This window comes from Monodon monoceros, unplaced genomic scaffold (genome assembly GCF_005190385.1).
Source record: "Monodon monoceros isolate NGI ecotype Baffin Bay Population unplaced genomic scaffold, NGI_Narwhal_1 Super_Scaffold_4, whole genome shotgun sequence".
Taxonomy (NCBI): domain Eukaryota; kingdom Metazoa; phylum Chordata; class Mammalia; order Artiodactyla; family Monodontidae; genus Monodon; species Monodon monoceros.
This window is the reverse complement of record NW_021703781.1, coordinates 34,481,908-34,497,731: the sequence shown is the minus strand read 5'-3', so window position 1 is coordinate 34,497,731 and position 15,824 is coordinate 34,481,908. Positions and strand designations below refer to the sequence as shown.

Below are 15,824 nucleotides of genomic sequence, written 5' to 3'. Positions count from 1 at the left end.
GTGGTTTCCTCACTTGAACACACTGATCACGATTCAGCTGAATATTCTATGGGAACGTTCTGAAGATGTCTGGAGTTCTTTCTCTGTGAAACTCTCCTTTCCAGTACTCTGTACCTATGAACTATAGCTGCTGCTCTCTCCCCAGACTCTCAGCTGTATCTCCTCGATTCAGTGTCTGCTGGGCCACACCTGAGTTCTTCCTGTGTCCCGCAGCCAGAAACTCTCTTCAGGGAGTAAGCTGGGCAATCACAAGACTCACCTCATTTGTTTCCTGTTTCTCAGGGATCAGTGCCCTTCACTGGCTGATTGGCAGCTATTAGTATGCGATTGGGGCTTAATGATTACAGGTTTCACTGTAAGACAACCTGCTTGGGCCATTTCACCGGACTTACTAGAGACAGAATACTCAGGTCTTTTTTCTTGGGCTAGATGGATTTTCCCCAAGAACAATCTTCTTATGTTATCTAGAGGGAACATGCTTGGTTAGCAGGGTTCTGGAGGGCAGGGGGGTCCACAAATTAGTATGTAAATATTCACTTTACCTCCTTATTTTTATTGTAATACCTCACCCTCAATAATGGGATACCATAGCTGAGAACATTTTTGTTCTTTTCAGAGACTACACTTCTAGCCTTCTGTTAGAGAGATGGTGGAAAGTCACATCGTTATTCAGAAAAAGAGTAGGGATCTCAACATCTGTGGTACTTGGCATCCAAAATGGCCCACAAAATTTCTCAACTCCTGGTATGCCTGCCTTGTTTACTTCCCTTCCATAAAGCAGAGCTCATCTCTGTGACCAACAGAATATGGCAGAAGTGATGGTGTCACTTCTGAGTCTAGATCATAAACAGCACTGCAGCTTCCACATTGGTCTCCTGGATCACTCACTCTGGGGGTGCGGGGGAGCCAGCCCTCATGCTGTGAGGAAGCTCATGCAGGCAGCTCAGTAGAGAGGCTCACATCAGAGGAACTAAGGTCTCCTGCCAACTTGTGAGCCTCGGAAGCGAGCTATCTTGGAACGGGATCTACCAGCTCCACTCAAGCCTCCAGGTGAGTGCAGCCTCTGCTGACATCTGAGCCACTCAGTCAAGTCACTCCTGAAGTCCTGACCCACAGAAACAATGAGAGATAATAACTGCTGTTTCACGCCACTAAGTTTGGGAGTGATTTCTTAATGCAGTATTGCACAACTAATACAGCATCTGACTTTCTAAAAACAGACTTTCAAGCAATCCTCTTGGTTTTACTGCCCCCCTCAACTTCACTACCATAGATAACTGCTACTGCCAATTGAGCTTCTTGGGGAATTTTACAGTATAAACTGGTTGCTGTTTGTCTTTCTCATTTTCTAGCCTGGGATTCAGATTTCTTAGGTCTACAAAGTCACTACTCATCCATAAGCTTCACAGGTTCCACAGCTTTTTGCTGTTATCTTGTCTCCTTGTCCTAGTTGGACAAAAAAGTTAAAAACTCTTTATTGCTGTTTTAGTGGGGCACAACAAAAGTAAGTATGCTCAATCTACTTCTTTATCTAAAAAGTCTATTATCAAACATTTGAATCTTTGCCAGTATAATGGGTAAAAAATATCTCAGTACGATTCTAATTTATATTTTTCATATTATAAGTATTCTTAAGTCATCTTTTTATTTTTCTTTTAAGAGCCATATGTATTTCTCTTTAGGTAAAATATATGCTCATTTTTTGGGGCCTAATTTCCCACTGAATTGATTTTTTTCTTTTTGATTTATAGAAGCTCTTTATATTTGAGAAATCAGCTCTTTGTAATATAAGCTGCTGATATTTTTCACTGTTGGTCTGTCTTCTGACCATTTATGGTGGTTTCTACCACATAGTAAAGTTTTATTTTTATGTAGTTGACACCATCAGTCTTTTCTTTTTTAATTTTAAGGTTTTGGTTTTTTTGCTTGTAAGTTTTGTGTCAGACTCAGATTATTTTAAAAAATTCTTCCAAGGTTTGTTCTAGTATTTTAATCAATTCAGTTTATATATATATATATAGAGAGAGAGAGAGAAGGAGCGCGAGAGAGAGCGAGAGAGAGAGAGAGAGAGAGAGAGAGAGAGAGAAAGGGAGAGCGAGCACCCCAACCTGGCTAAAATTTATTTCAGTGTACGGAATTGATTCAACTTCATTTTCTTCCATATAGCTATCCACTCCCAAATCCATTTACTGAATAAGCCAACTTTTCCTCAGTGATCTGAAATGTTACCTTTATCATATACTAACTTTCTTTATATACTTGGGTCTACTTATGGGTCTAGTAACGAATTCCACTGATCTCTCTGTTTATTCATATGCCAGTAAGATAATATTTTATTATTGAAGTTTATGCCCTCCTCTTATTGCTCTTCTGGCAAATGTCTTCTGAAATCATGACTAAATGCAAACAATTCTGAACTGCCAAATAACTAAAGAATGATAATACATACAGTTGATTTCTTGGGACAGGTTTTTAAATTTAGATATAAGAAAGTTCAATATTCTATAAATAAGAAAATCTTAAGTACTCATGAACATAGTAAGAAGTATAATGTTGTGTCCAATTAATTGATTAGTAGTAAGGTCTTCTGTTCCCTTAAGAAAACTATAATATAGTTAATTAAAGGAGATAACCAGAAAATACAAGTTAATGGTTCCTGAAATACATTCAGTGTCAATGGTTTCTGCCTACTGGCTTTAAGAACAACTGTTTATATCTAACAGTCAACAAAATATTTTGCATCAAAATAATTATCTTACTTGTAACAAAAGCAGCTGGAGAAGATGATCATAGCAATTATGCAGACAGCCATAGAAATGAGCAAAGCCAGCCATCGAATGTTGCCATCGAAAAATGGACCTGATAATGGAAGTAAACAATGAAAAAGACATATTATCTTTCGATCACATCTTAAAAGGAAAAAAATAACTTGTAGTGTTGAACTCTAGAAAGCTTGCTTATTGTTAAAACCAGAGAAAATATTTTACTGAGAATCATGATTGCACTTTTCTCTGCTAACCTACCTATAACAACAGGGGGCAGTGTAGGTTGTAAATACTGGTTACATAAGTTGGTCCGACAACATTCTATTGTCCGGCGTAGCTGGGCTTTTGGTGAATCCTAAAGGAAGAAAATTAGAAAAAATTTGATACACGAAACTGATAATTAATTTTTAAAATATTCATAAAATACAGTTTATAATTCAGTGAGTGAAAAGGACCTGCTAAGTTTGTGTGAAAGTGATTATTGAAAAATTTAAATCTATGGTGAAATAGTGTTGTAAAGACTCTAAAATGTTTTTTCTTAAGGAGAATGTATGTATGTGGATGATGTGTTAGAACACTACACTATAACTTAATTACAGATAAACAAAAGTTTATATATATTTTTCACCCAAAATTTGGCATATCTTAAGATATGACTATTCATTTGTTTTTAGTAAAAAAGTATTTAAAATCATGAGATCTTTTCCTAAAAAACATGGGTAATACATTTTATTACAGTGATAAACTAGCAGGGTAAATATGATCTCATAGGAGTATTGAGACTTAGTTGGATGAGACTTAAGATCTGACTAAAAAGTGGAGCGTGTCCTAGGCCAAAGAAATGACAGGTTAGAAGAGGTAGTCAAGTAGGCAGAAGATACAGTTGATGCTGCCTATAATAACAATGTGGAAACTAATGAACCTGATACGGAAGCAAGTTGAAGTGTACGTGGTGAGGATAAGGTCAAAATATAGAAACAATATTTCTGAGAGTTTTTGGGAGACCACCAACCAGATATGTGTCCCTAATACATCAGAAAATGAGCACAGGGAAAGACTGTAGTCATGGGAACAGATACCAAAAATTATATGTGAAGTTTTATTTGATTAAAAGTACAGTATTTGAGAAGTTCTTAACTTGAATGCTGACATTTCAGCACTACCTGTAAGAAGTGCCATTCTAGACCAAAACAGTAACAGAAAGGAATTGTCTGTCATCACAGAAGTAGCAAGAATATAAGCAGAAATCAACCTTCTTATTCTTAAATATCAGATGGGCAGAAAGGAGAAACCTCGGTATAATCAGGTATTCCTTTAAAAATGTGAAAATGAGATTCCATAGGGGAATCTATATGGGATTCTATAAGGGACTTGAGATTATATAAGAGAAGAGAAGATGGGTCAAGAGTACTTGGAAACCTCCAAAAGCACAAGTTTTACATTTTAACTGAAATTTTAACTTTCTAACAATTGTTTTTACTTTTAAATGATCATAAAAAGAAAGAGAAAAGAGAGACATGTCAGAAGTTACACAGGTGACTCTGAAAAAAATATCCCAGATCTAGAGAAAACTTACATGAAGGATGGAATGAAGAGTATACAACTAAGATGAATAAAAGAAGCGTGAAGCATCCAAGAATAGTCCCAGTATGGCTAAAGTTCAAAATGAGCTCAGCCTTGCAGGACAGGAAATGTAAAGAAAAATCAGGAAGGGGTTTTTGGCAGTGCTAGAAGAAAGACCACCAAGCGATGGATGTAGTATTGCCGACAAAATACTAGGTAACGGAGGACAAAGAAAATGAACACTTCCTTAACTCTCGTTTTGTTCCAGTCTTCTCTATCAAGGATGATTGCAGGAATGAAGGAGGCAGACCAAACGCTAGTAAGTGGGATTGGTATCCCAGAAGTATGCAGAGACCCTACAATGTTTCTGTGTTCTGTCTGAATTCCCATCTTCTCAGCTAGGTGAATTACATCACAGGAAGTTGAGAGCACTTGGGAGAAGGCTGAAAGTGGTATGATTTAAAGATTTTAAAAACGAGGAGTGCTGTAAACTAGATAGCTAAATGTTATATTACTTTTAAAAGGGAAAGAAAGACTTTGCCAACAACAGATTGGGGGCAGCACAGTATTACGGAAACAACAAGGATTTGGGAATCAAATAGCTTAAATCATAGCTTTGCCATTTATTAACTTTGTGACCCTGAGCAATGAACTTACTTCTCTCTGGGCTTTAGTTTCCTCTGCTATAAGACGGAGGATAAAAAATACCTGCCTTATAGGGTAACTGGGGGAAAATGAGGTAAAATATACCAAGCACTCAGCATATTAAATGCAAATAGTAAATGTTCAATAAATTAATTCTTCTTCCTCTAGTGAATGTGACACAGATCCCAGCTGACATTCTAGAATAAGTCACAAATGTTTGTAATCTCCTGGAAGACTCAATGTGGCTTCACTGAGAACAAGCAACATGAAACTCACATCTTTCTTATGTAGGTTAACTATGTATCTGGGTAGGCAAAAGTTACGTGTGTCTAGATTATGAAGTTGGGTGACACAACCTTTCCGGTTCCTGCACTCCCTACTCCCATGCTCCACCCAAGTCCATTTGTATCTCTGGATTTAGGTGGGCAATAAAAATCCTTGTGGGGAAAAAACTCACCTGGCATTCACAAAATAGGAGATTCTAACTTATTTAGTGAGCTTGAATGGGGGGGTTGCAGGTGAGGGGGAGTGGTACACGATAAAGGAACTGAAACCAAATTACAAGAAATGGCAGTGCGGTTTCTGAGAAATAATTCATCCTACTGGAAGAAACAGAATAAGCCAGATTTACCTACAGAGACTGGATTGTGTGAGGGAAAATCAAGGTCTGGGTGAAGCATGGTGATTATCACTTGAACTTGTTTTGATTCAAACCTGACAGTATGTGAAAGCACTGGGAGGAAAAAGCTTAGGTAAAAGTAGCAGAGCTGTTCTGCTCAGATGAGGTGCCAGGTAAATTAAGAGCGAGGTATAGCAAGATACACAAAAAGTGAGATAAGTGGTGGTCAACATGTTTTGTCTGTGTAACCCCTAAATGAATTCTGAAAAACAACGTATCCCCTCATACATTTTTAGACTCTGACACCTAAAATTTTTCATCATAAATAGCTGCCAAGAACGTATTGATAATTCCTTGCATATTCCACATGATATTTTAAAATAAAATTAAAATAACTCTTAAATCTATTCAGTAGAATCTAAATAATATAGCAATTCAATACTCATTATCATTATTTAAAAAAATAAATGGTCAAAATGCTTCTTTAACAATTGAAAATTTTATAGTGTTCCTTTTGCTCCTTGAGCTCCTATTCCGTTTCTACATTTTCCACAATAATTATGTCCTAATGTTCATGGAGAGGGGGAAGCGTAAGCCGGGCCGAAGTGAAAGAGTGGCATAGACATATATACACTACCAAATGTAAAACAGATAGCTAGTGGGAAGCAGCCGCACAGCACAGGGAGATCAGCTTGCATAGCACAGGGAGATCAGCTCGGTGCTTTGTGACCACCTAGAGGGGTGAGATAGGGAGGGTGGGAGGGAGACGCAACAGGGAGGAGATATGGGGATATATGTATATGTATAGCTGATTCACTTTGTTATAAAGCAGAAACTAACACACCATTGTAAAGCAATAATACTCCAATAAAGATGTTAAAAAAAATGTCCTAATGTAATATGTATCTTGATAAATAATTCTCCACATGAAAAATAAACATATATAATCTATTTTATTTCCTGTGATAGTATGTCTTTAAGTCAAAAAATCATTTTGGTTTGATTTATCATCACAATTATTATTAGTATAAAATTAATCAAAACTGTATATATATTATAATCTTTATTAAAATACTAATATAAAAAGAAAATTTTATTGGAGAGGTATGAGATGAATGACACTTTTAAAAAAACTACTTCATAAATTCATGGATAATTACTTATTGCTAGAATGCGAAAGTTTGGCATTAACTTTAATCCTATTTTTATCTTTTCCTTTTTTGGGGTCAGTACTAAGATTCTTTGTTCACATAAACAAAAAGATGATAATGGAAGGAACTAGTTATACCATTGTCCCATAATTCTTTAGAGACCTTCCAATCGTATGCTAAAACTCCTATAATGATCCTATTAGGAAAAATTATTTTACATGATCTAGCAAACTGGTTGAAAGCAAAAAATGAAAAACTACCAGATACGCAAATATATCTGCTGTCCCCAAGTTCCCCACACTGATACTTAGATTTCGAATTATAACACTGTTTGGAAACTTGAGTATTTACATTCCAGGCCACTAATCTGGAAACTGTGACAAGGCTGATGGTGAAAAGGAAGGAAGGAAAAGAGAAATTGCTTAAGAAGCTCTGGTCTCAGGCAGATCAATATTAAGCAATAGAACCTGTGGAAGTTCATGATAGGTAAACCGATCCCCTTAAAACTATCCATGTGCCTATGCGATCCTTGTGTAATGTAGTCTGTGTGCACCCAGGTATATGCGTAACCCAGTTTAAAGCCTGCTTGGTTACATCATCAATATGGTAAAAGCTAACATTTACTAAGTCCTTACTATGTGCCAGCTGTGCTAAACTCTCTGCATACATGCTACCTCTCATTTGACCCTTATAAGAACTCCTTTGCTGATAAGAAAACAACTTGAGAGTAAAGCTCCCTGCTCAAAGTTCCACAGCTAGCAAGAGGCAGCATGCCTATCTGAACACAGATTGTCAAGCTTAACAACTAAATTACATTGATAAATTCATTTGGGACACATCTAGTTGAGGGGGCCTGCGAGACACTGGTGACTACTGTCGAGCTCAGTGCTTTAACCACAGAGAGGTCTTTCTTCAACATTTTAAAGTGATTAAACAGTGTACTGTAGTGTGGTTGATAAATATGCAAAGAGCATAAAACTGGAAGAGACAAACACATCAGCATCCCCCAAATCCTGACAAATTAGAGCAACGGATTAATTTTAATACAATGAAATTTAACTTAGACAAGTATGTGACAATTGTGTAACAAAACTCATTCCATTCCCAACCTACTTGTCTGTGTCAAGAAACCAACAGCACCAATAAAGAATGGAAGAGATAAGGATGAGTAGAAGCATGAGTGAAAGACATGGGGATTTCAGCTGACAGAAAACTCCATATATTTCAAGAATATGGTATGACAATCAAACCTCTAACAGGAGATTTGGCTGCATTTAGGAAAAGGGAAAGGAGTTACTAATTCTTGTTTTTTTTTTTCTTCTTTTCTTCTGGCCAGACCACAGTCAATTCTGCATCTTACATTGAGAAACTGAAGAGTGAGTAACTCTAAAGCTGACGATTATAAGGGGCCGTTGAAGTCATTTTGAACTACTATTTTCACTGGGCAAAGACTATAGGGTATGGGGAGTAAAGCGGTACAAAAAAAATTTCTTCACATAGTAAAGGGCTACCATATTAAAAAGGGAATCAATTTGTTCTCTATGGTCCAAGGAAGTACAAAGGAAGAGAGACTTGCAGTCATTCAGAGGAAAAGCTTTCTAGGGATAAGGTCAGGTCATTACTACAGATGAAAAAGGTGGGCTTGGGAGGTAATGAGCCCCTGTCACTAGAGGTGTAGCAAACAGAAAACAGATGGGATGCAATATGTGCGAGCGTGTATATATGTGTGTGTGTTCGCGTGCGTGCATGTGTGGTTTCTATCAACCCTGAGAACTTCTCATTAATTGGAATAATTTTCTAAAATAGCTGAGGCTTAAATTTGTTAACAAACAGCTCTCTCTGGATCTGTTTTCAAAAACATTGGAAGGATCCCCTGGGGCAAAATTACTATACAGGATTTTGAAGAGATTAGGTTTATAACCCAAAGCCATCAATATGTTCATTAACTATTACTGATCCTCTGATTCCTTTGCTGTGCTGTTAAAGTAACTGAGATCCACTGAGATCTCCTTACAAGGACTTAAGGTCTCTAAGTTGTCTCAGAGAGATGTAAAGGTTATTTACCTGTCGCCTTAAAGTCTTTCCAGTCACTTTTATAATCCAGAAATAAGTGTGACAGTATCAGTTTTTACAGCTTGACAATTTAAAAAAAAGATGATTTAAAACTTATTTTAAAGTAAAATAATCTGTAATTTCAATTGGCACAATCATATAACGTGAAGCAAGAGCTAAGCTTCCTCCAATATATTTGCTTCCAGAACACACAGCAATGTGCAGACCAGGCATACTTCTCCTTGGGGAATCAACGCTTTTCCTGTGGTCCCTCCCTTCTTTATTTCATAGGCCTCAAATTAGGTCTTACCTTGCACTGAAAATCAGATCCTTCATATTTCATACACCCTGAAGCCAACGTGGTTTCTCCCTGATCATCTTCTTCTATGATGGCAAAGCAATGTCCATTAGTTCTAAAAGAAAAAAAGCCAAAAAACCAAAAACCAACTTCACATTGGAAAGTACTAATTAAATCTCAGTATGAATGTGACCAGTCACTGATCTGATGCTTTTAGTTCTGAATTAGAATTACATTCACATTTGACTTACTGGCAAAACCGTACGTGTTTTAAGGCAAATGAAAATTGTCAAATCTGAACTAAAACCTAAAGGTCTAATAAAAATCCTGTGTTAGGTAGAAAAGGATTTTCTATTAAACAAGTCCCACCAAATATGAAATACTATGTAACTTCTCTTTGCTAATCATAGTCATGTGATCACAGAAAGATGATTTATACAACTTTATAAAGTAAATAATCTTAACGTTTAAAAATATACTTAAAAATAACTTTATCTCTTTTCATCCATAAGATTTTCAGTATTCCCATACTGTACACAATAATAAATAAAAACAAACTTTCCTGTGAAACATAAAAATAGATTCAATGACAAAGAAAAGTATATTTGGGAAGACCAGACTAACTAAGATCCTGAGAGGCACTTTTTATTTAACATGATAGGAAAAAAGGGAGAACTTTTGAATAGCTGAATTTTCAAGAAGTTTATATAGATGGATTTGTATTTAACAAAATGTTATCGGGACTTCCCTGGTGGCGCAGTGGTTAAGAAACCACCTGCCAATGCAGGGGACATGGGTTTGAACCCTGGTCCGGGAAGATCCCACATGCCGCGGAGCAACTAAGCCTGTGTGCCACAACTACTGAGCCTGCGCTCTAAAGCCCGTGAGCCACAACTACTGAAGCCCGCGCACCTAGAGCCCGCGCTCCGCAACAAGTGAAACCACCGCAATGAGAAACCTGTGCACCACAACAAAGAGTAGCCCCCGCTCGCCACAACTAGAGAAAGCCCACACACAGCAACCACTACCCAATGCAACCAAAAATAAATTAAAATAAAATAAAATAAAATAAAAAATTGGAAAACCCCAGAGGGGAGTATCTTTAAAAAAAAAAAGTTATCATTTTAGTACTAGTATGCCAGAATTTTCTCCTAATATATTCATTAGGCTTTCATGGGTAGGAAGAAACATCTAAAAGATTTTTTTGTGTCCCTCCTTACTGTTCATATCAGTAAGTATACTGCTTACAGTTAAAAGAATATTGCATAATTATTCATTTTCTGAAATGAGAAAATGTTAAGTGTGAGGTGAAATTCTGTTATAATTGATGATTCCCAGTTTTACTCTTGGTTACTAAGCCTCTAACAAATAGCCCACACAGATCAAGCAAGAACTACAGACAAGAAGTCTGGCAAGAAGTCTCTTGGTGACAAAGGGAACACTCACTCCCCTAACAACAGATCACCCAGTCTGCCACAGTAAAGTCAACCACCACCAGCACAAACAACAAATCGAAGACACGGTGAACCATCATATAATTTCAGTGTTTTATATGTATACATTTTGGCTTTATATCTGATCACATTCAAAGAGCATAAAATTATTAGGGAAGTACAAAACAAATCAATAATTATTGATTATTACACCTTTATAACAGGGGGACAATTGACTGATGAGATTGAGTTGTTCAGGGAATTTTTTTGGCTAGTAAGTCAATTCTTCAATGTCCCCCAAGAATATGGAATAGAATTACATGATCATATATAAATATTAATTAGTTAACATGAAATTAAGTAGAAAAATTAAAGTGGTTATATAAATCAGATTTGGATTTGGGAGTTCACATAAGAAAATAACACAAAATTAATTAAATATCACAATATCATTCTTATAGACCTGCAAAATATTTCAACCAATTTATTTATTTAATAGGAAGGTTTTTTTAAAAAATAACTTATTTATTTATTTATTTATTTTTTAATTTATGGCTGCATTGGGTCTTTGTTGCTGTGCGCAGGCTTTCTTTAGTTGAGGTGAGCGGGGGCTACTCTTTGTTGCGGTGCGTGGGCTTCTCATTACGGTGGCTTCTCTTGTTGTGGAGCATGTGCTCTAGGCATGCGAGCTTCAGTAGTTGTGGCACGTGGGCTCAGTAGTTGTGGCTCGGGGGCTCTAGAGCACAGGCTCAGTAGTTGTGGCGCACGGGCTTAGCTGCTCCGTGGCATGTGGGATCTTCCCAGACCAGGGCTTGAACCTGTGTCCCCTGCACTGGCAGGTGGATTCTCAACCACTGCGCCACCAGGGAAGCCCCTATTTCAGCCAATTTAGAATTACACGGTTTTAGGTGAATTTTCAAGGTTTCTTTTTGGTAATCTCTAAGTTTTCTACAATGAATATCAATCACTTTATGATAAAAAGATCACTAAATAAACCCTAAATGCTAGACAAATACCAGATTCCTTTTAACTCTTTAAAACCTATATTACTCTAAGGAAATAACCATCAATCACTTAATAGTAATAAATGTTCCTATATAAAAAACAAGAAGCTTTTTTTGGCTCTTTGGAAAAACCATATAAAGTTAAAGAAACAAAATTCAGACAAAGTAAACGATTCTTAAAATAGTACTAAGTGCAACCCTATTCTCGTTAACTTTAAGAAGAACTGCATAAAATACTTACATGCATGTGTTATTAACAGCATCATCCGGGCAGTGTCCTGAGCAATAGCACTTTAAAAAAGGCAAGGTATCCTCTGGTGCTAAGGTTACTCCATTTTCTGACTTTTTCTGGTCGGAGTCTGATTTCATCCCAGTACCATGGAGCATACTGTCTAGATTCTGCCCTGCATTCAAACATGAAGTTGTAAATAAACCATTCTGAAAAGCTAATTCTTTTATTCCAATTTTCAGTGAGAAGTTTCTAAGCTTTCTTATTGTATTAATTGCAGCTAATGTGTGTTTTAATTAAAAATAAATTTCATTCATATGATTAACATTTATTAACAGCCTAAAATGCACGGAAAAACTATCCCAGGTATTGTGGGATATATGGAGATGATTATGTCACAATTTTTGCACTAGTGAAAGACAAACGAGAGTGGCACAAGGTAGAATATGGTCATAACTTGTAAGAAAGGTACAAAATGGAAAGCAGTTTCAGAGAAGAGGGAGATTATTTCCAATCATTAAAAAATATGTATAGCTGATTCACTTTGTTATACAGTAGAAATAACACACCACTGTAAAGCAGTTATACTCCAATAAGGAGGTTTAAAAAAAAAAAAGGCAAATTACAGTTCTTTTTTTAGACTCTCTGGTTCAAAACTTGTGGCTAGTTTAAAAAAAGTAAAGTCCTTTATTTGTACCTCTGTGGAAGTGAAACTACTAAGCATCTTGCTCTGGATTTTAATTGCTTAAGTAAGGGAATTATGAGAGCATGGGGACTAATCATATTATCTGGTGCCTTTTATCTCAAGGTCATTGGTTCAAATCCAGACTATGCTGCCAGAAAATGAAGGTCACTGTAGGGCAGTAGTTAGCACATGGAAACAGAACTGTGTTCTTGCATTAGAGTCTCGTAGCCTCAAATGACAGATACTGTCATATTTGATACTGATTCTTTCAGGCTGAAAGCAGAACAGAACTAAAACAACGTTTTAGTAATTCCTTTCTCCCTCTGAATCAGCTGAAATCAGCTAGGCTACTCCTTGTAGAGTTGATCTTCATGGAATGAAGTGTAGAGCTAAAACAGGTATAAAATATTAAGAGAACTGTGTATGTATTTCATTATAGATGTTAAATAAGTGGTTCAAGGCATAATGTGAACTTGACTTAAAATTTAGCCGTACTGGTGAGATGAACTTGAAAATAGAAAAAGTAATACATACACACACATTGATAACAGGAAAAGAATGTGCTGCTAAATAAATTTTAGTGATTCCATGCCATAAATTTCAATAATGTTCACTTAATCCTCTAAATTGCTACAAAACGTAGACTTCATTTATGTTAAGAGCATCAAAGAAAAAAAAGGGGCGGGGAAGAGTTTCAGGAAGGGAAGAAATCCACTGGGCTAGAAATGAGGAAATCTAGATTCTGGTCTACTATGTTCCTCCACCATTTATCTAGCTGGATGATCATGGACAAGCCATGTTATTTCAAGCCTCATTTACTCAATAAGACCATAGGACTAAAGCATATCTGAGGTCTCTTAACCAGTTTTAAAATCATATTACAACAACAGAAGGAAGCATCAATTTAACTATGGAGACCAAATGGCAAACAATATATTTACGCACGCGATTAGTTTTTCAAAAATCTAATGATACATAGAAAAAGCAGTATAGTGTGGCAGAAATAACACTGAAATAACAGTGAGAAGTCAACGGTTCAAGTCTTGAATATCTCCATTGATAAGTTAGTCTCTGAACCTCAGGTCTCTATCTATAAAAAATGATGATAATAATTTCTGCCCAATTCAAGAGATTATATATAGATCAAATGAATGTATAATAAAGGGCTTAAATATAAAAGTGTATAAATGAAGATATTACTAATAACAAAGATCACCAATACCTGGAAAATTCAAAGTTACAGATGGTTAATACACATAACTTCCTAGAACACTGTTTGAATTTAAGAGACAGAAATATTTTAATTATAATAATTTGCATCTGAGGTTTATATTATCTCAAGTATTAATTAACAAAACACTGATTAGAGGCCAACTATGTGCAGGCAAGTTACTGAATGTTGGAAACTGATGTGGTCCTTGAGAAACTTGGAAGGAGACAAAGGTGTATGTGTGTGGAGGGGATAAGCACATAAATAAACACAATTCAAAGAGTGATATAATACAAAGGTGCTATGTAAACAAAGGAAGGAGCCAATAACACAAACTCATCCTAGGGTGTCAAACGCGAAGAAACCTGAGCTATAAGTTGTAAAATTTCACTAAATAGAGGCATGGATACAAAGAAAAATAGCTAGCAACAGCCTCTCTGTACTCTCTCCCTAGATGACAGCACTTGTTCCCATGGTTTAAATAAATCTCTTCGTTGATGGTTCCTAGATTTACCCCTTCAGCCTTGACTTGCTTAAGTAACTCAAAACTAACTCGTCTAAAATGGAATGCTTAACTTTTCTCCTCAAACCTGGTCCTCCCCAGGTCTTTGGCTCACCCACCAAGATATATCTCACTTTTTCTCATTTTGGTCTAGTTCCTGCTATTACCCGGGCCCAACATATCATGTCACTTCCAAGACAAGACACTGATCTCCCTACTTCTGTTTTTGCCCCCTCCGACCCATTTCCCATATAGCACAGAGTTATCTTATAAACCTAAATCTGATCCTGTCATTCCCTGCTTAAAACCAATTAATGGCTTCATATACACTCAGAATAAAATCCAACCTCCTTCACCAGGCCTATTGAAGCCCCACAGGATTTGGACCCTGTGGACCTCTCTCTCCATCATGCCCAAACATACAGCCCTGTGTCAGTTCCTAGAACATGCCAATCTCTTTCTACACACAAGTCCTGTGTTTACAAAGCATAAAATTATGAGTCCTGGTGTGGGCTGGAGCTATAGGTTATATATATAACACCACTCTAGCAATCCATAGTAATCTCTAAGAAATAACTTTTTTTTTTGGCTGCTCTTCGCGGCATGTGGAATTTCCCGACCAAAGATTGAACCCATGCCTCCTGCAGTGGAAGCAGGGAGTCTTAACCACTGGACCACCGGGCAAGTCTGAAATACCATTTTTTCGACATTGGTTTTAGTTCTTTTCCTTAAGAGCAAATATTTTTATCTTATTTGAAGGGAACTATCAAACTAATCTTCTTTGAAAGGAAATGTAACAAATTTTGCTTATATTTCAGAGCAATATAATGCTTACTAAGATTTTTCACTTATGCCTGGTAACTAATTACCAATTTATTTCATCTAACAAAAGTTTATCAGGACTTCCCAGGCGGTCAGCTGGTTAAGATTCTGTGCTTCCACTGCAGGGGGCACAGGTTCGATCCTTGGTCAGGGAACTAGGATCCCACATGCTGTGCAGTGTGGGCAAAAAAAAAAAAAGTTTATTATATAACAACTTAGGATGGGGAATGAGAATTTTGTATCATATTGTCTCTATGTGATCTATATAGATTAAAAAAATTTTAATACTAAATACTGATTACTTGGGAGTAAGGTAGCAAATACAAATGTTACTATTAATTTAAGTCATCTTCAAAACTATGATAGCTTTGGTTGATGCTGATCAACAAGGCATCTAACAAAAGGCGTTAAAATAAAGATGTTTTATTAAATAATGTGGTGTTTCACACAAAAATGTAGCTTTTGCAAGAGAGCTTTTATATTCTCAGTATGGGTACTAAACAAGGGTACTAAACCTAAGACAAAATACAAAGAAGCTACAGGTTTCATTATTCTGTTCACTCAAATGAAAATGTCAAAAGATTTATGCTGTTAATCATAATTCTTATTAGCAGATTTTAATCATCACTCTGAACAAAACATTATGAAGAACAATCTGTGAAGGTATAAACTTAAGAGAACGGAGATGTTCAGTAAGTTCTATATAAAATCATTTTGCCAAATACCACTATCTCTTCAGTTTAAAACACTGTCCTAATTAAACCATACAGGGAAAAAGCTCATATGCAAATATATAGCCCATCTGATCCTAAGAGTCATCAAAATAACTTCCTGTTTGGGAGTTCT

The 15,824-nt window shown here is 36.3% G+C and overlaps 1 protein-coding gene across 1 annotated transcript in view; it reads right to left on the bottom strand.

Moving 5' to 3' along the window:
* Positions 1–15,824, bottom strand: part of BMPR1A (bone morphogenetic protein receptor type 1A) — a 139,112-nt gene that overhangs the window by 14,706 nt on the left and 108,582 nt on the right. Inside the window, exons 4-7 of the mRNA XM_029244746.1 lie at positions 11,772–11,934; positions 9,106–9,208; positions 3,024–3,120; positions 2,760–2,859 (exon numbers count right to left, since the gene is read on the bottom strand). Of these exons, the coding sequence (XP_029100579.1) occupies positions 2,760–2,859; positions 3,024–3,120; positions 9,106–9,208; positions 11,772–11,934 (463 nt within the window). The remainder of the gene's footprint in view (positions 1–2,759; positions 2,860–3,023; positions 3,121–9,105; positions 9,209–11,771; positions 11,935–15,824) is intronic.